At 36.9% G+C, this 21,042-nt stretch overlaps 1 protein-coding gene across 5 annotated transcripts in view; it reads right to left on the bottom strand.

The window, feature by feature from the left end:
* Window positions 1–21,042, bottom strand: part of DPYD (dihydropyrimidine dehydrogenase) — a 340,158-nt gene that overhangs the window by 96,992 nt on the left and 222,124 nt on the right. For all 5 annotated transcript variants that reach the window (XR_007708585.1, XM_035538265.2, XM_050712120.1 and 2 more), the window contains 2 exons: window positions 12,596–12,664; window positions 10,087–10,170 (listed from right to left, as the gene is read on the bottom strand). Coding sequence is in view for 4 of the 5 variants with exons in the window: in XM_035538265.2 (XP_035394158.1) it covers window positions 10,087–10,170; window positions 12,596–12,664 (153 nt within the window). In the remaining variant the exon portion in view is untranslated. The remainder of the gene's footprint in view (window positions 1–10,086; window positions 10,171–12,595; window positions 12,665–21,042) is intronic.

Consider the following 21,042-nt stretch of genomic DNA (forward strand, 5'->3'; position numbering starts at 1 on the left):
TTTGTATCCTCTTACATACTCTAAAATGCTCTTTTCCTTTAAAAAAAAATTTTTTTTTTTAAATAAGTCTATGAGGTAAATGTATGCATTTTAATTTTTTTCCACGTAGTAAGTATTCTCTTTTAAAAAAAATCTTTAAACTGCAGACATATCATATGACTTCAATAAATAAGCATGTAATACTAACGAAATAAATATGCTTTTGCTTACAAAATACTACAGATTCAGATGTAGAACTAAGACTTGGAAAATTCCCTTTAGTTTTTACAGACTGCATTATCTCTTTTTGTTATGGACTTTTTATTTAGGCAAAAACATCACCATTTGAAGTCCGTGTAAACACTCCATTTTTATATTTACTTGTATTTCTACAGTTTTTATTTTATTTTTATTATTTACTACATATTCCATATGTTATATTACATATTTTTTTAGGGAGTAAAGATTTAATTTATAGTTGTTTTAGACAAAGTAAAAATCCAAGCAACAGCCTGGCAACTTGATCCTATATATATACATATATTAATTTCTGTTGTATATTTTAAGAACTAAAAAAGTCGTGACTTCTTTTATACTAGGACTTTATTACTTTAAGTAGAGCTGCAAGCATGGTGTCATGATTTGAGCAACTGCTCTTCAGATCAATCATTATAAGTTCCACTTGGAGGACTCTAATGGAGATTCCCTCTCTTTTTTTTTTTTTTTTTTAATTGTACCAATGTGCCACTGAACAAAATCAAGTCATTCAAGATTAGGTGCAGGCTTTGGTTATGGCTGAGCTAAGAAGTCAAAGCTCTGAGACTCAGACTATATTAGCAGAGATAACATCAGCCAACATGAAACTATGACACTACTGTGGTTCGTACATTGCATAGGCTATTTTGAAAATTTTAAGAGAAATTTGGTGCACGTGAAAAAAAAAGGACAACTTTAAATTTAACAGGATTAACCAAATAAATCGCAAAAGGTTCATAAAAGATTTTGATATAATCAGAATTTCAAAACAAGCTTAAATTTTAGTAGATCTCAATCTTGCTTTATCTGACACTCATTTGGTATCACAATCACTATTTCTTGCTTCCTCAGCTCTTCAGTTAGAATATTTGAAAATGTTAAAAGTGTAGTACAAATAGCCTTTGATCACCTCACTCTATTCCAAATGAAGAAAATGAGAACGCTAAGTTGATATAGCATTTCCTTATTTTAGTACACTACTGGAGCTGTACAAATGAACAATGCTTAACAGCATGTTAAAGAAAAAAAAAATACTCCAACCCCTCCCATAGAAGACTGTACTGATAAGTTTTTAACATATCTCATCTAATAGCATCCCGTATTAACATAGGTCAGTATCCAAACTCAGGAATACATTTATCAAAGTGCTGTGTGGGAGATCCACTTTGGATTACTTATTAACAGCACGGCACTCCCACACTCCTCCTTTCATAATGTAGCACTTAAGGACTGAAAAGATAACCAACGTGAAGACAAGGTCAAAAATGAGCTGGAAATTTTTGATTGACCAGTACACAAAAGTACAAAACACAGATTTGTGTTGGGAGGTTAGAGCAATGATAAGAGGGATGTCAAGATCAAGTACAACTAAGACTTGAATGTTTGTGGCTGTCTTTATATAGTCAGCTTTGCAATTACTCCCTTTTTCAGATCACATAAAAGCTTTTTAATTTCTCCTCACCAGTAAGAGAAAGATAACCAAATTTATTTTGAAATTGAGTTCTCTAAGTAGGTCACTGAACCATAATGTTTTTCATCATTATGATTTTTTTTTTTTAATTTAAAATGTTAATCTAAACAACCAGAAGAAACACCATTGTTAGAAATTTCTACTTTTAAAATGCATTACTAGGCATTTAAAAAAAAAGTTATCGGTATGTCATAGGAAAAATTCTCTATGTTTAATTGAGATAGGCCAGTTAAAACTGTAAGAATCACTATTTACAGCTATTGATTTTTATGCAACATTAAAGGACTCAGACACAACCATTATTTTCTTTGGTTGTTAGAATAAAGGTTAATAATAGTTGGCCTGAAAGGGTGAAGCACAGACTGCCAATTCAAATCAGCAAATCATTTTGTTCCGATACCAATTGGGCCTAAACCTTCCAAGTGAAAAATGTGAAACAGCATATTTACCTTTTATAAATGTCTTGGAGATACTAACTAGGAAGATTTATTTATCAACAGTAGTGGTATATTTAAGTGTTGACTAATATAAATGCCTTTTTACCTGTGACAGAACAAAATACTTTATCTTGGTTGTTTCTATCCAACCAAGGTACTGTTTCTTATATCACTGTAAAAAAGCAGTACAGAGTGTGATTAAACAATATTTCAGTTCCTTAGTTCATGCAGAGGTTACCTCCTAGAAGGCATAAAACTTTGATTAAGTTTACGTCATACATGAAAAATTTTTAAAGCATAGAGATTGAATATATGAGAGCTGCTTTTTCTTGTGGTCAAGTAGGTAAGCTCTTGGTCCCTTTCCTATAATAAAGAGGCAGAAAATACCAGATACTTGAGAAAACCATAAATCTTTGAAACCAACAAATTAAGGAGTTTAAAACCTATACTTTGAGGATTTCCCACTGGCTATTAAAATAATCATCATACAGGCCTTTGTTCAGATTTGATCTACTGTAGTTAGCCTTCCAGTGCATTGACCAACTTTACTAGAAGGTGAGGCAAAATTTTAGAAGTATGAGCCTAATCCTGATAATTCTCCTGTAGGCAGTGAGGAGACTTTGTTAACTACCTTTATCAAATGGTAACATAAAACTGAAAGCACAGAAAGGAAAAGGTATTAATGTGCACTGTGTAGTTAACTTTTATTGTACACTAAGATGAACAATCTGAAATTGTTCTATTTTACCTGAACACATATACTTGTTGCTGATGCTTTCCTTTGAAATAAATCCTGTTTACTGAGCATGAGAAGTATGAACAAATGCAGCATGTTATGTAGCAACCACATATCTAAAGGCAAAGCAGTCCACAGAATCAGTAAACCAAAACATTTGACCATGTAGACCACAGAAATATGCTTGCCTGAGTTTTCTACATTTTCCTTTTGTGAAAGCTTCTCAGTGCATTAAAATAAATTTTCAGGAATAAGTACGGGTTGCCATTTGGTTTTTAAGAAAATCACTCTTCCTTCTAGAAGGCACTCACTATATACTCTGTCATAGGGTATTTAAGTGCCATTAAAACTGGCCAAGTCTTTTTGCTTCCTTTTAAACAGTGGTAGTTCACTTGTATTTTGGCTGAACTCACCTTCTTTGTGACATTCGTCATCCATAATATGAACTCCAGCTGAAATGCTTCCATCACAGTGAGAATGAACATAAGGTTATCCCTAACTTTCCTTCATACCTTCATGAATTTCAAGAAAACAGAATCACTTCTACATTTTCTAAGAAAAACTGATTCTGCAGAGAATGCTTTCTACATAAAAATAAAAAGTCACTATACATAAAAAGTATTTAAAACCTTTTTAACAGCTGTACATACCATGTCATTAAAAAGTTTCAACCAGGCAGTAGTGCTGTTAACATTACTGTCCTATTTATAATCCCTTTTTTATTTTCTGTTTTGTGTTTTGAGTAATTCAATTAAAAATCCTTCAAAGCAATAACAGTGGATTAAATGTTGTCAAACTTCAATATAAAATTACAGAATAGTGTTCTGATGATGAATTTATTAAACTTTGCATCTTCATTCATTGCTTCTTGAGCATATGAAAAACAGAATTCTTGAGACAAAATACCAATTAACTGTTGTACTTCATTATTATGTATTGTCTCCTTTTATGTGCTACAAAACGTAGAACACATGAGCACTAAAAGGACATATGGAATTAAAGACATGGAAGAAATCCATTTAAACTATGCATAGGTTTGCATGAGTTTAACAAAATAATTAGCAGATGCCTTTCTCCTTACACATTCAAAATACCCTCTGTGACGCAATGCCAAATATTCCATGTTTCTGCGGTGCACCAGGTGCTCCTCTGGATCTGCAGCAATTTCATAGAATCATAGAATCTTTTAGATTGGAAAAGATTTCTAAAATCATCAAGTCCAACCATTAACCTAATACTGCCAAATCTAAACTCGAAACCACTAAACTCTACGCACTACATCTACACGTGTTTTGAATACCTCCAGGGATGGTGAGTCAACAGCTTCCCTGGGTAGCCTGTTCCAATGCTTCACAATCTTTCAATGAAGATTTTTTTTTTTCCTAATATCCAACTTAAATCTCCTCTGGTGCAACTTTAGGTCAATGTACTCCAAAAGATCATTTGGGCTTGGTGTGCCTTTGTTCTCTGAGGCAACGTGTAAAACTTATGAACGGTTTGGGGAGAGGAAGCACATGCCATCACCTTCCTGAGCAAGCAGGAAATGCCATCAGTGTCTCAACTACGGAATCCCCATTTCTGAGGAGTTTGTGCCTTGTGATTGAATCTCCTGTGTCTCTGACTGAGCTTTTCCCTCATCTGGACTGTTACGGCTACTGCTCACACCCATCAGTTAGGCAGCAGACAATTTTTCTTTTCTATCCAGCTGTCTTGTTTTAAGAAACTTACAGAAATTCACTGTCTTTGAAACAGTTTCATCTCTCTCTGAGAAATTTGATTGAAACAGGTCACTTATTTGAAACATTCCCCAAAGCAATAGAGGGGACTGAAAGATGCAAAGGCAGTGAGATCAGCTAGGCCTTATTTTCTTAAGATCCCATCCAAAAAGGATGAAAGTAGCCAACTCAAGAGAATGAGACATAAATCCCAAAACTCCACCACAAACACCAACAGTAACCATGCTTGGATTATACTGGCTTTGAGGGGACAACATTGCCACTGCTGTTCTTGCACAGCACAACACCACCCTGCTGTACTTTGCATTAATTTATTGCAGTAAGTGATACAAAAGAGAAGAGAGAGAACTAATTCTGCCTGCAGGACTCAATGAATTATATTTAACCAGCACATTATTGTAGGGTGATAGTAAAATGCCACATGAACACAGATATAATCAAATTGTGTTTGGGGCATCATTTATATAAAATACTTCAAGCTCCTTGCTGGCAGAGCAGCAGTGAATTATCATGCTATATTGTGCACTTCAATTAAGAAGCAGCCTCATCTTTCCTATTTCCAAGGTACAGCAGAGCAAATTTAATTGTGCCATGCAGCTAGTTTTCATCTTTCCAGAATAACCAGTTTGTTTGTTTGCTTTTTCTTTTTAACAGACTCTTCTTCTTCTGCATGAGGCAACATGGGCTTATATGAAACTTATGCCCTAATTGCAGGCAATGAACATGAACACAATCAGTAACAGAGGCTGTAACAAGCGGAGTTTAAACGGAATGAAAATAAAGGTAAGAAAAGAACTGCAAAGTTCATTTTACATATGATCTGAATATTTAAACAACCAGGATCTGGATTTCAGTGCTCACAAGAGAAATACATGTCTCCTTCAATATAAGCTAGAAAAAGTAATCAATCCCTCAAAACTAAAGCTTAAATGCTGAGATAAGCTAAGATATTTTATATACTGGAGGTTAGAAGGTATAACTAATTAATGATAAATATTTATAAGCCAGGATGTTATTAACTTTTAAAGTATTTGCTTATAGCATAAAAAACTGTGCTCTTGCACTTAGGCTGAGATCTTTGATTATGAAATGTTTTTTTAAAAGTATAGAAAGATCCTCTGTGCTTTGGAAATGTAACTGAGGTATTGCTTTCAACTTGAGATCTCCCTTTCACGCTGAACATCTCACCCCAAGTGAACAAGTATTTGTTACTTCCTTTATCCACTACTCAATCCCTATTGCTGGTATAAACAATGCAATGCCTCTGGGTAGAAATTTTGTATGGTGAAGCAACAGAATCAAGGAAATGTTGGTTTGAAAGAATTTCTCAAGGTCAGTTAGTCCCAGCTCTGCTCTGAGCAGGACTAGTGCCAGCAACAGATGAGGTGGGCCATGGCTTTGCCTGCCTGAGCCCTGAAAATTCCAGAGATGGTGATTATACAGCCCTGCTGGACAACACATGCCTGTGTTGCATCACTTTCTTAGTGATTTTTTTTTTTCCTGATTCCCAACCTGAAATGTTCACCCTGCAATTTGTGGCAATTGCTCTTGCTGTATCATCTGGCACTACACCTTGCCTATTTTCTAGCTCCTTGTCTGCCATCTTTCTTACTAGCTCTCCAGCACTGTAGGATGCTCTTCTCTTTTTCTCGATGTTGATTTTCAGTCCCCATTTGTCTATACAGCCTCAGTGATATTTTCAAAGTATTTGGATATCACCTGTCCTAGTCAATTAATACATTGCAAGTACTAGACCAGGGGTTTCCTCTGTACAACAAAGAATGACACAAAACATAGCAGGAATGCAAAATAAACCCCAGATTACTGACTCGATTCAACTATTTATTCATTCTTACCAGAACAGCTGGAGGGAATTGTTGACTTTTGGACCAAAACCAAAAAGCCAAACACTGAAATTTGTAGATTTCACTTCATAGTAATGGTGCTGAATGTTTAATATCACTTTTTAGGATTAGCCAAAAAAAAACGTAAAGCATCTTTAAATGAGGCAAAAAGTGCACTACAAATGCAACAACTCAAGTTAGACACTGAGTTGTGAGATATTCAATTGATTTGCTATTTTTATAATTTTCTGCTAGGATTACTGCAGTAATAAACTGTAGTAGGAAAGAGATGCTGTCATTTGTTTTTATAATCTTTTGTTCACCATGTTTTTTTCATGCTTACTATTAAATGTTTTGCACACTAACATTATCTGATGCAAGGAAAATACACGCATTAGCGCTGTTTAGCCAAATGATGGAAATTCTATTACAATTTTTCATGATATCAAACTTTTACACAGTTGCAGATTATTATGAAAGAACACAAACCTCGACTTTATTATCATTAATCAGCATTAGTAAATATAATTGACATTTTATACAGAACCAGCTTTAAGTAACTTATTGGCAGCGTTACAGATGCCTCTTAATATCACCCTCTGGCTAGCTATGCTGTTTAGGCGCCAGAGTGTCTGCACTAATGACTTGGAATTAAAATCAAATAAAAGCTGAGAACTGTAATTCAGTATAAGAGAAACAACCATTCTGAGTACCAATTCTTTATATATGCTACTCAGATATACCTGGAATTTTTAAAATTTACAGTGGGTATAAAACAGTGAAAGTGTTTGAAAGTAGATAACAAAACAGGTTAGGAAAAAACAAAACCAGTGTTCCCAGATTTCTACAATCCCCTTAGGCACACCGCAGGAATTGAAACGAGAAGAAAAAGTAGACAGTGTAATTAACCTTTCTTTTACCTTTTTTTTTTTTTTTTTTGTTAAAAAGGGCAAAAAAGCAGAACAGTTTAGGCATTAAAAATAGTAAAAATACACGTGCATGTTTTTCCGCCATTATTTTAATCTCAGCAATTTCTGTAGTTTCCTGAGGATTTGATGTGCTTAGGCATGAAGATGGACCTAATCCCTAATAAATTTTCCTATGAAGATGTGGATTATGTTATCAAAAAGATTTAAGAAAACCTGCTTCACTGTACAAACAGGAGAGCTGCTATATCTCTCAAAGTCTTGTAACCTACCTTCTAGATATTGAGTGTTGTTTTTTTTCCAGAACGTATCTGAGCCCTCTGTTCCCCACAGTACCTATATATGACCTATTTGACTTTAGCTCCGGAGGGGGAAAAAAAAAATTTGCCTAGCACTTTTGTTACGATGGGTCCTCCAGGGCCCCCACATGTAAAAGACCCTCAAGGGCTACTGATAAATCTCCTAGCGCATATTATTTCACCTGGTTTATCCTGCCCCTTTGCTTTGACGAAGTACACATTAAACTACTATAATTTATCTTAGCCAACTTTGAGGAAGAACCTCCAGATTTGGCCTTCTAAAGATGAGTTGTTTTATTCATTTATTTGTCTAAAGAGCTAGGTTCTTTTGTAAGCTCTCTTTTTTTAGTCAGACAGTTAAAAAACCTCTAATATATATAAGTGAGAGTAGTATATATTAAACATTCAAAAGAGTATCTATATTTTATGGGGAAGAGAGAAATACTATTACTATACAAACATGTATGTATATATAATGTAATATTCTTGCTTTATGGATCTGATGTCCTCCAAAGAGAGTCACAAATGCACACCATAGCCCTGAGTGCTGAGATTTTACATTTGGTTCTGTGATTTTACAATAGCTGAAAGATATGTAAAAACTCATGTAGCCAGACAGCTCCCTACTGACTACACATCTAAGCAGCTTCACATGCATATATTATTCCAACCACTGAAAGCTAGAAATAACATATGCCAAAACAAACAAACAAATAGACAAAACAAAACAGAAAAAAAGCATTCTTGAAATGAGCCTATTTCAGCTCCCATGTGAAATCTTCAGAGCTCTCCCTGGCCAAACTGCACCCTTCTACTATACCGTGCAGTAATCTCACGTGGAGTGTGGAGACAATCCAAACTACTGAGTTATGCTATGAAGGGTGCAAATTACTTCATATACTTATAAAAATGACCTCTATAGCTGTTTGTTGTTAAACACACTTTTGAAAAAAAATACTGATAATAACCATTACACTTTTGCTAGTGTAGTCCTGGAGGGTTTTTATAAGTTGCTTCTATCCCATCTTTAATCACAACTTTGGAAAATGAGCACTGACCATGAAAAACATCCAGATTATTTTCATTAAATAAATCTACAGCATGGAATAGATGGACATTGTTTTGATCGCAGAAAAGAATAATATAGTCCCATGCACTGTGCCTGACAGTATTGTTATGATAAAGCTTCAACTGAAATGTGTCCTCAGTTGCCTTGGAACAATTACAGCTCTGTATTGTCTCCTTGCTAATAGTTTTAGAAAGTTAATGTTTTAGTTATCCAACCATACCTCCCATTCTGAAAAGGTTCATATTTAGCTGAGGAAGTGAGGATGAATGAAGATGTGTACTAGAGCTCTCCAAGTGGATAAACTGAATAGTATATATTGATTTTAGAGCATACAATCATGACTCCCACTCTGCGTCTCCCCCCTCTCCACAAAATGTAGCAAGATGGGAAATCAAGCACTCAGAATTCAGGTTTAGCCAACCATGTCCTTGAATATACAAACTCTGTTCAACTTTCTTTTGGTTTACACACAAACGGAAATAGACATCGGACTTGTAAAAATTTAATGACCAAACTCTAGAAAATCTCTCCTGGTACCTCATGCAAACCAAAATTTTTCAGGGACTTCCAAGTTCACATTTAGGCATGCTTCTGAACCAAAACAAATTTCAAACTATGGCCAAAACATGCAAGCACATCTGAAAACTACAAACAGAAGCGAGTATGGGAATTGGCTTTTGAGCATGTTTATTTTCTTTTCATGGGCAAAACAACACACTCTCTCCTAACTGAAATCATGGGATGTACTGAAAAACTCCCATGTCAGGTTCCTGTATGACAGGGACACCTGGAATGGACAATCACAAAAGCTGAATTGTATAAACCCATCAAATCTATAGGTTATACAATGCAGGCTTTTAAAAAAGACAAAGTTAACTGTAGGTGGCACTACCAGAATGTCTGCCCTATTCTCTGTGATTCCAGAATACAGCTAGGTTCAAATGCAAAACATTTTAAAATGAAATGTCTGTATATCTCATGTCCTTCAAAATCATTACTGAGATATGCAGTTTGCACCAGGTAGTGATCTAAAAGATACCTACAGGGCTGTCCAGTGAAACCAACAAATTCTGTCCAGGCACTTTCTGGAAATTATTTCTTTTCATATTGTTCCCTGTCAAATGCATAATGCATTTTTGTTCTCAGCAAAACTAAGCATTTTGTATATTCTGTTTTTTTTTTTCTTTTCTTTCAGCACTGAATATTTAAACACATTCAAGCTAAAAATCTCAAGCTAGTAATCTGCTGCTTGTGTCTTCCCCTCAAGGTGTAACTAGAAATGTGCTAGTGCAGGATTGCTGAAGAGACATGAAAGATTGCTGTTACAGCCCTACCTGCCCACAGGCCAGACCCATGCCTCTCTCCCCCATGCCATGAGGACAGGACAGATTTAACTCCAGCGCATCTGCACCAACAGCCTATGAAATATGCAAAACAAAACAAAAAAAATAATTTAAAGTAATATATTTTTTTACTGTATCGTTCACTTATCATGTTAAATAGATTTCTTCAGTTGTTTGATTCTTCTTAAGATTACACAAAAAGAGAGAGAAAGCTATTATTATGATAGCCTGAAAAACAAACGTGTTGGACATTACAGAGAAAATTTTCAGACGTTGATGTGGCTTCCCAAAAATGCAAAGGAAATAGAAGTGAAAAATAAATGTAAAAGACATAACAACAATGAGGAGTTGGTTCTGTGTAATGCTAAAAAATGAAATGTAACCACTGGGCCTTACTAGGAGTGAGGGCGAGGTGCAGGAGTCAGTGATACACAGGGAGCAAGTGGCTGTGCTCTGCAGGGCTAGGACTCAGGAGTAAATTTCCCCTTTCTGCTTTAATGCATTTTTTTGTCTAGGTTTTCTGCAGGTACCTGCATTGTGCCATAGGTTTTGTCATTAAATATTTTTGTTTTCGAAGTCAAATGAGAGTATTAAAAAAAGTCTGCACAAACATATTGCATGTGCTAATTTCTCTTACCACCCTCTATTAGCTAAAATAAAGGGAAAAGGAGGTGTGGTGTACACAGGCAGCACACAAACACGCTGTGCTGAATTGCTCCAGCCTGAGCTGAGGAGCTCCCTTTTGCCTTCCGTGGGGCCATAGCCAGCCTTTTGTTTTGTATTTGCATGTGGTTTTTGTTTACTGAACTGGAGTAACTTGTGCCTGCTGTGTAGCAGTGGTTCACCAGCTCTCAGAGGGAGTGCGAGAGAAGCCATCCGTTAGCTCAGGACCTTCCCCTTCCCGCCAGCCCTGCGAGCCCAACCGGGCAGCGGCTGCTGCAGGCCCCCATGACAGGCAGGCCTCCAGTGAGAGTGGGCTTTCGCCCCACGGCGAGGCCTGCCCTGCCTGCTGGGGCTCCGCGCCTGGGAGAGGCACCGCCACGGCCTGCTCCATAGGGTCCCAGGCAGGCAGTGAAACACCCCTGATTTTGAGCAGGGGGTTACAGAGTGCCCAAACACTGCGGAGCGGAGGCAAACAGCAGCTTTGCAGAAGAAAGTTATATCACATACAGTGCACGTTATTAAGGACACTTAAATAACTATTTTTTTTTCTAAAGGAAGGGGCAGCATAAATACAAACACAGATGAAAGTATCTGTCTTAAAACTGGACGGCAGAGGAGCAAATGGCACAATACAGTCATTCGTCTCAGTCAGCTTAAAAGCGGTAGGGCTTGTGTCAAGCATGGATTCCACAACAGATTTCATGGTCAATTAGGTAAATACAGGTATAAAATGGACTAGCGTTAAAGATCACCAAGCCTATTACCGATAATGTTTAATTTCACTTCCCTAAGTCCCCAAAGTGATTTTTTTCCTCGTAGGCTTAAAATACCCAAAGAAAATAGTGTAGTGTCTTCCCGTATCACTGTGAGAAGGTTTAAAATACTGAATAAAGAAATGATGTCCAAACATACATATTCAACCATACAAAAACACAAATTCAAAACATCTCCGCACCCATAAATATATACACATAGATATAAAAATATAAACGCACACACACAAAAAATGTAATATTTATAAAACATTTAAATCTGGGCTAATGCTAACAATAATAACAAGCAAATTTTTCCTTTACAGAAATGTGTTAGAAACTTCCTTTATCAATCTGAAAATATGTGTTTCTATTTCCTCCAGATAGTTGAATCTATGAGGAAAAAATTACTGTCTTAATCAAGTATTTCTTACACTATTCTCTAAGGACACAGGTACATGTTTTTAAATAGTTTTATTTTTATTTTTTTCCTTCAAACTGAATTGAAATTTCAGGTGCATAATCTGTTTGCATTTGTGTAAGATTCGATTTATATTATAGGACGCCTGCTGACTGCTATTATATATACTGGCTTTCTCTGCCAGTTATTATTTTTGAAAGTCTGTATTAAAACTAGAATGGCATTAAATGAGCCTTTTATACTTTAAATATTCAAGAGTTTTATATTCAAAATTTCTTTTGGTGCTGTCAAACTAGTGTGCCTGTAGGCAAGGTAAGATCAAGTTAGGCTCTCAAAGGTAGAATTAAATTTTATCATGGCATCCGTCATAATATACAGTTTGCTTAAAATGCAAATAAAAAGCATATAGATTTAAAGACTGAAGACTTTCCAGGTACTGTTTAAAAATCCAAGGGACCATTTTTATGGAACATATTTTCCTTTAAATTTACATTACCATCATTTTAATGAAAACACAGAATAAACAAATTATAATGGACATGCTTTAAATTCTCATTTTTCACTTTGAAACTATTTCTTTCAGAAATTTCCTGTTGCAGCTCTTGTTTTCAAGGAGAATAAAAAAAAAAAGATAGATGAAGAAACACATTTAGGAAACCATTACCTCAGCCATTTTAGAAAGTTCAGTCCAGTCGTCCTTGCTATAGCTGCACATGATACTCGCAATCAGAATCTGGAAAGAATATATAGGCAATCATTTTCAGCAGCGTTACCGGATTTTGTAATGCTGTACTTGAGCATGATTCCAAACATTAGTACCTGCATGTTGAAACCACTAGCTGTATACACTAGCATGCATAATGAAATATAGATGTATATTTCATTGGAGATGAGAAAAGATATATGTAGTCTTGTTTTTTATGAATATTTTTGAAATCATTAAGTCATATCCATGTGGGAAGCTACATTCTCTTCTGCACACAAAACCCCATAAAGTGAGAACAAAGGCAGTCCTAGACATAAACCTACTGGTTTCTACGGTTGGAACGATTAGGCTATTTACGATTTATACAAGACCAGAAGTAGTTGGGGCTTTTTAGAGTTGGGTAAGATGGGTAAGACTGTACCATCTGAAGTGACAGCATAAGAACCCAATATTCTGACTTCAGAAAGCCAGGGCACACCAAAAGCAGCCCCTGAAGTCCCATGCTATGCAAGTCAAGGACAATGATGGGCAGCTAGGAATGTTTGGTGTAGAGGGATCTGGGAGGAGAATGAGGATGTAAGGAAAATCTGGAAGTACCAAGAGAATAGCAGGGAAATTTGAGATTTTTTTCCCCCCAGGTTTTGTGGTTCCAGTTCCCCAAGGACTGTTCCTGTGTATTGCTTTTCCTCCACACTGCACTCAGCATCTTCCTGGTATAGCTTCTGTCTCTAACTGTGGCTTACTCCAACATCTTTATTGAGGTTAAAGTTTTATGATGGATCAGTCTGGGTTCAAAGGAACTGCCAGAGAGGAGAACAGAAAAATTTGGCCATGCTACCTCTTCTGTATGAAAGTTTCACATTATAAGTTTGATTCACTGGTAGCTTTTTTATTTTCCAGGCAGGTTTTACTATCTGCATTCATATCTGGGACGAGCTTATTCTTTCACTTCCAGTCAATATAACACTTCTCTTGAACTTTTCCATAATGCTGGGGGTTACTGACTCAGTCATATAAGGCAAAATACTTAAAAGCATGGTTTATAAAAAATGGCCAACATACACACATGGTGGAAATTGTAAAATCCCAATAAGGATGAGAGTTATAATGTCTTTATAAGGGAAGAAAATACACTTTAAAAAGGAACACATCTATGGAGAAAATTAGATGTGGTGAGGTCATGCTTTATTCATGTAAAAGGACAATACAACTTATAAATATCATTATTTTAATTATTTACATTCTGCTGTGGTGAATCTCTACCTATCAGTTTACCACCTCCCTCCTACCTACCTGCAAACTACCAGCCCATCCACCTTTCTTGCTCATGTTTGCAAGATGGAGAAGGAAAACATTTCCTTTTGAGAAGGAAAACATCTGCTGAAGTGTCTGCCTTGACCTCAGGTGCCCATCTGTTGGCACTTTTGACATGAACACAGGACCAAGTTTTGCATTAAATACACACAATCATAACTTCACTATGCTTTCAGTCTCCCCCCCCCCGCCCCCAGCAGAAGAAAAGATTGTCTCTTATGTACAATACTTTTGTCTACTGTGAACAGCTCTATAGGTCAAACATTTATGAAACTGAATTTGCTCTATGGTATATTTAAATATTCAAGATAATCTGAATATTCAGAAAATAAACATAAATCTCTTTTAAGATTCTAATATTTTTAAAACAAATCAGATTATTTCATTGTGAAAAAAAATCAGTGTAAGTATGTATGAGAATTTTAAAGTAAGAAACTAGTTAATATATGCACTATCTGAAAGTTAGCTAGAAACTGTATCTTGTCAAATTCACACTTTTTATATACTAAATAAAGCAAAGAAAAAACAACAACCCTCAGACACCGAGACACTGACAACATGATAAAGATCTTAACAGTTGCAATCACAATCCAAAGTATATCAGAAATGTACACAATTCAGCTTTAAGATAAACCAAATTTTTCAGGATGGAAAGCTGCAAGACAAGGGGGACTGACTGTGTTCACAAGTAGCTGAGTTAGGTTACGTCAAGTGTTATTAATGAAATATGAAAATTCTGCTGGGAGTGTACAAAAGAGGAGGAACAAGATCTGTGTTGTTTCAAAGAGCTGTTAATTGAGACAACATGTTTAATTAATATTGATTAGTGTTAGCATTCACATTTAAGATTAAGTACATACTTTTGATAGAAGCAGTGGTTTGCAATAACAAAAATAAATGAAAGTAAACATTTCTACTGTGAATGTTCATAAGTAAACCATGATCTCAGAGGGAATAATGAAAATTTAAACATGGCAGGGATTTTATTCTCTTTTTTTTCCCCAGTGTTCCCTCATAGCTTGAAATTAAACTTAATTCCTAGGTGGAGCACTCCACATTAACAAACTGTCCTTCCTCAAGTGACTATTCTTCCCCCAAATGCCTCTATAGTCTTTTCATTTGGAAACGGTACCAGAGACCAAAAATAAAAATCACATGTCGACATCAAGGGGTACTACCTGTGATGTCTGAGGTTTGTAGCTAGTCCTAAAATCATATATAGGAATTTTAGAAGAAAAAACAGAATATTATCTGTTATTACTTAGAAAAACAATATGAAAAGACAAGTAACAATAAGAAGTGATAAATATTGGTGTTTTTATTTGTATGTAATAAAGATAAACTGTATCACATTTCAGCTGCTTATTACTTTATTTTTTTAAGCATCTTTGGTGTCTAAAATGCCAGGTTTTAAAAAGCATCCTAACCTGACAAGCTGTGTACCACATTAACACCCTCAGGGCTTCAGCAGCCCCAGAGAGCTGGCATCTCGTAGAAAGAAGTCCAGTGCATGACCCAACCCAGGAGATCCCCAAAGAGCACGCCCTTCCTCTTGCCTCCCACCATCCGCAGTGGCAATGCTGCCCTGAGTTTATTTACTGCTGTGGGGACCTCAAGTGCAAGGCGGATCCACGCCTGCCCGTCTTACAAAAGCAGACCGCTGACAGATCTCGCAATAAAGCTGCTGCTGAAGTGCAGTGAGTGGTGAATGAAAGTTGACTAAATTGCAGTTTTCTCATTGCTTGAATGAAGGCTGCCTGCAAAACTGTGCATGGCTGAAGCACAGATGGATCCCTGGCCCATTACTTATTACAGATCACAAGCATGTCTTGCCTCTGCTGTTCCCTCTTCTTCTTCACCCAAACTGCTGTTTTGCCATTGTGCAGACCATGCCGCTTCGTCCTGCGTAAGGAGAGCAGCGGCCTCCCCTGCTGTCAATGGGACATGGTCTGCACAGCCCGATGCTACAAGTAATAGGCAATTTCTCCACACGTCTGTAAAGGGACCAATATGTGCTCCTAACATCTGACCTTACTCTCTGTAAGGGAATTTCTTGATCACAGATGGAAGAAGGTCTATTATAGAAAACTTTCTTTTGGTTGAGGGAGGGAAGACTGAGCCAGGAGGTTTTATAATGTACCATTTAGGACATGATTATGAGATGAACATACCATATCTAAAGCACCTAGTAAAAAGCTACATTTCACACTATTCTGTAACTCATGCATTAGTAGTTGTTCTACTTAAAAGGACACTGGCAAGGTACTTTTCACAGTCCTTAAAACATTTTTACTCCCTGTTTATGATAATCCCCCGAAAGCTTAAAGTAGAATCTATTACCCTTGCAAATGTTTCTCTTTCTTCCATTATCTCTACGTAGATGTCTCATATTAATTCAATATCATTAGAAGAAGTAAAAACAAATAAAAAGAAATAAAAAGGATGAGGTTCACTACTGTGTATGTTTCCAAATCATCTTTCTTCTCTAATACACAGAATTCGCTGCAAGAGATTTCAAAAACTAAAGGAAGGAGAGAAAAAATAACTGAGCCTACTTTGGGTCAGACAATCTTAAGAACATCTATTTAAAGCCAGATAGCAGTAGAACCCCAGGCAGACGATTACCATTTGTCCCGTACTGCTCTGCAGGGAATAAGGGAGCTTCAGGACACTCAGAGTCTGAAAAACTCTCAGCGGGTTGGATTTAATTGTGAACTCTGTCAAGTCCTGCAAATTTAAGAAAACACCATCCTCTACCTTCATGCCTGTAACAACCTTTTTTTTTTTTTTTTTTTTTTTATTCTTCTACTGTCAACCCTTAGCTCATAACTGTTCTTAAATCACTCTTCCAGGTCTGTGCATGATCTACCTGCACTTCAGGAAACTACACCACCACCAGCATTTCTGCTTTTTCTCCCTGCCCATCACTTCTCACTGATACACCAGAGGCTTGAAGGTCCCGCACAAGTGTCCACACGTACTCTGTTTCGATACTGCTGTGGGCTTCAACCTATGCCTTATTCTGCCTTCTCAAACATTTGCAAAAATCCCCAGGATTTTATTGTTGGTGTGTGCAGTCCTTGCAAAAACAGAAAGAGATTTTGAGCATCTTCACTAGGAGACAGTTCCTTTGAAAGTTGTAAAATCAAGAGGAGTTTTCAAGAAAGCAGGATTGGTTTTGTAACAGCTACCTGTTTGGGAGGGAGAGATGTGGAACAGGATAAGTGCTGCACATAGAGGGAGCGCAGAGACTGGAGACTGCACAAAGACCCAGATTTCAAATACCCACAGAATTATTCTTGATTGATCTAAACTTCAGAAGGTATTTGTGATTTGGTCAGATGGAAAGATCGCAATCTTCCTTTCAAGACGTTTCTTATTCCCATGCACCCCAGTATAGCCGTGCTGCACGACCTGCTCAGTCTGAACAAGCCTGAGCGTTCTTAGCCAGAATTCCTCAGGAAGTATTTACTAGGAAGAAGCTCAGCACTGAAGATACAGTTTTCTAAAGCAATAGCAAAAATAACATATTTAATTCATCACTCAACGGGGAAAAGATACCTACAGCTACACCAGCACGTGAGGACAGGAGTTGTTCTCAGTAGCTGAATTGCTATTTCTGAAGATTAAATTCCCCTCTGTCTGGATGAGGATATGTGCCCTCAGCTCTGATCAATGCCTTCTCTCACCCATGCACAGCAATAAGCGGGCACATGTGGAGCATTTCCTGAAGGTCCTGCACACCTGTAGGTACAAGAGCGTGCGTTTTGCCAGAGCCTTGGTGAAAAGTTAATAAAGAAGAGTTGACTGAGCACTGCTGAGCTACTTTGATGCCATGATAAAGAATCTTGTAAATATCTAACTGAAAATACACATGCCACATAGAGACTTCCCATAGTTCACTCGTACATGAACAAATGGAAGATACGGATTGTAGGTCAGATTCTGCCCTATCCCATAGCTCTTAGATGCTGCCTCAGTAGCAAAGTAAGAATAAATATAGCGCCCCAGACTTTTTGGGTTGGTACAGATTGCCCACCTCATTGAGACATGTATTGCTAGCCTGCTTCTGTAACCAGACTCTCACAGAAGGTCAGCTGTGCCACATTTTGCCAGCAGAGACATTTTTGGAGGCCTACTGCACTCCATGCCGCTTGCAACAGTCCTCTGCTTTTCCAAGTGGCCACTGTCTGATGAAATGATCATCTTCAAACTCATCCAAATGGAGTTACCAATGTACAGAACATTTCTAATATGCACCTCACAAGAAAGAGGATGACTGCAGTAGATATTCTGTATTGTAGAAACATGCTTAAACATGCAGTAGTGAAAAACAACGGGAGCACAAAGACTTACTGTTGTAAAAATGACCCTCTAGAAACCAGTCTGATTTTGATGTGTGGTAGACCCCAACAGTTTTCTCTTTTTCTACACTTTCTTGTAATTTTTGATTTGTTGCAGAACTGAAATAAAAATAAGCTTCTTATTAAAAAATACCTAGAACATCAAATCCCATGCAATAAGAAAGTTAACAATTGTAAACCCTGTCATGTCTCTGAGAAGCAGAGGAATTATCTTGTTATCAATTTAATAATGGAACATTGAAGTAAATGATGCCATCCACTGACACCAGTAACACTGTCTCTCCTGGGAAATTCATGTCTGTAGGACCTGTCAATCTAGATGGATATGGACATATTAAACACTGTACCTTCAGTCCATAAATCTATTCTTTCTATGCCGCCTTAATAAAAAGATTCTGCATGATGATAAAGACAAGCAATGCAGAATGTCTTGACACTGCTGACCTGTAATTCTCCTCTTCTCTCTTTCTTTTGAGGGAGTGAAGAGTAAATAATTTAACAATTGCTAACCATCCACTGTTTTACTCCTTAACTTACAATTAAAACACATTTAAGATAATTTCAGTAAATGACAATAAGACAAGTAGTGGATATTAATATGTTTATTATTTATTTATTATTTAGCTTCGTGTAGCAAACCTTCTGAATAAAGTCCTATTGTTAGCATATTACTTTATACTGAGATCTCCAGTGTGTTTTTCATACTGAAGTGGAAGTAAGATACAACAGATGTACACAAAAACTGGCCAAACATTATCAGCAGGCAAATATGTCTAGAGAAGATGATAAAGGTTTGAAAATACTATCATTTGCTCTCCCCACCACACGTGCAAAATCAGCATGAGCAGGAACAACAGAGATTCTCTTCTCAGGCTAAATGGAGATGCTTATTTTCAAAGGCAGCTATTTTCTTATGACGACTCTACTTCTATACTATCAATGAAATTCCACCTGTTTAGTGAGATCATTTGATTGATGTCAGTAAGGTACACTGGGCCATTGCTTCAAAGTAAAGTATATAGTTTTTAGGATCTAACATCCTTAGACTAAAAAGCAAGGGTTGTTAACAAGCTGACCCCTTGTAAAATAACAGAATGCTGTTGCTTTTCAGCAGCAGAGAGTCCTACCAACTCAGGATAAAATTGAAAGGAAAATAAATGCACAGAACAAAAAAAAAGATCTGATGTACCTGTACCTCCCATGTTTCAGGGCACTCTTGGTTAAGACATAGTAATTCTTGAGGAGAGAAAAAAAAAAAAAAAAAAAAACGAAAAGGGACCCTGTAATGTAAGTTCCCTGAACATATATCCAATGAAAGAAAATATAGCACTTACAGAAAGCACCTCGAATATTTTAAGTTATTAGAAAAAGTATGCCCATTTCATGATAGACCATTGAAAATTTCAGTACTTCAAGTAAACCCTTCATATTCCATTGAAAATTATCCACGTGGATGAAAACTTCCCTGGAAATTCAACAGAATCATTGGGATTTTATTTTGGATAGGGAAGACAATGTTCAACCTTTAGTCTCTTCAGTAGTGAGTGAAAATGAATACATGGGTGAATGGAAATTAGCATTACTGAAAGGAAAATTTGCAAGTTAACAAAGGCTGAATCCAAGAGCGAAGACAGATACCCATTTTCAGCCATACTCCTTGCAAACAATACTGGCAAGCCCTTGTGCATCTGCCATACCCTGCTGTATTCTTGTACTTTCCACACTGTCTCAATATAAACAGAAAGCAGAGGAGGACAATACAATATTGGAAAAGCTAACAGAAAAAAGAATATATCTAATTCTATGATATTTCAGACACATGCTATGACCTGTAGCAAAAGCTTTACACCAGGGTGCTGACACATTATTGATTCTTAAGAACACATATGGAAAACAATACTGGCAAGAGGCAACACAGATTTGTGGATTTTTTCCTCCATCTATAGACATTTTTCTCTCATCAAATTTTCTGCTGAGATATATACACAGTCTTTTTAAAAACAGCTCTTTGAGATCCTCACTAATCGTTACTGTTTATTCTCACAATAGCCCAGGCAACTCTCTGCAGGGTGCCCCTCTGAGAGGGGAAGCCAACTGGAGACAAATGTGTTCAAGGGCTGCAGGCTGCTCCCTTAGTGGAAATGAGCAGCTTTTGACTGAAAGGTACCCTAAGATCCCTCTTCCAGTTCCCTCCAGTCCCTGACTGCTTCCAGATACATGCAGATCTCATAAATTTCCCCTATTACTTAGCAGTGAAGCTGCCTAATTTATTAGAAAACAAATTCAGAGGAAAATAAAAAGAGACAAAATGTACACTGAATAACTTTGTTAGAGTTCCCTAACTCCTGCATTCAGTCAGCTAGCAATTCCCCAGGACATATCTGTCTCTTTCCATCCCCAAGAAGTCCATCCTCTCTCTTCCCTTCTTCCATCACCCCCAGGGCTTCCTTTAATTCACTTCCTTGGATTTGAAGGCTCAAGAAAACTAACAGTCTCAGGGCAGGTAGAGGAGAAAAAACGTAGCTCAGAGAGGAGGGAGAAAAAAACTCTCCCTTTTACACTCTAGAGCTCTGTGATCTACTTTACCGTGTGACATTGCTAGTGCCAAAGCAATGCTGGGGAGGAATAAGTGATTTTGTCAGCCTAGTTGCATCCTCCACAACTCACCCACTCTCTCTGCACCATTATTGTAGTGATATTCTGAAAAGCACTGATAATTTACCTGAT

The sequence above is a fragment of the Cygnus atratus genome, chromosome 8 (assembly GCF_013377495.2).
Source record: "Cygnus atratus isolate AKBS03 ecotype Queensland, Australia chromosome 8, CAtr_DNAZoo_HiC_assembly, whole genome shotgun sequence".
In the NCBI taxonomy this organism is placed as follows: Eukaryota; Metazoa; Chordata; class Aves; order Anseriformes; family Anatidae; genus Cygnus; species Cygnus atratus.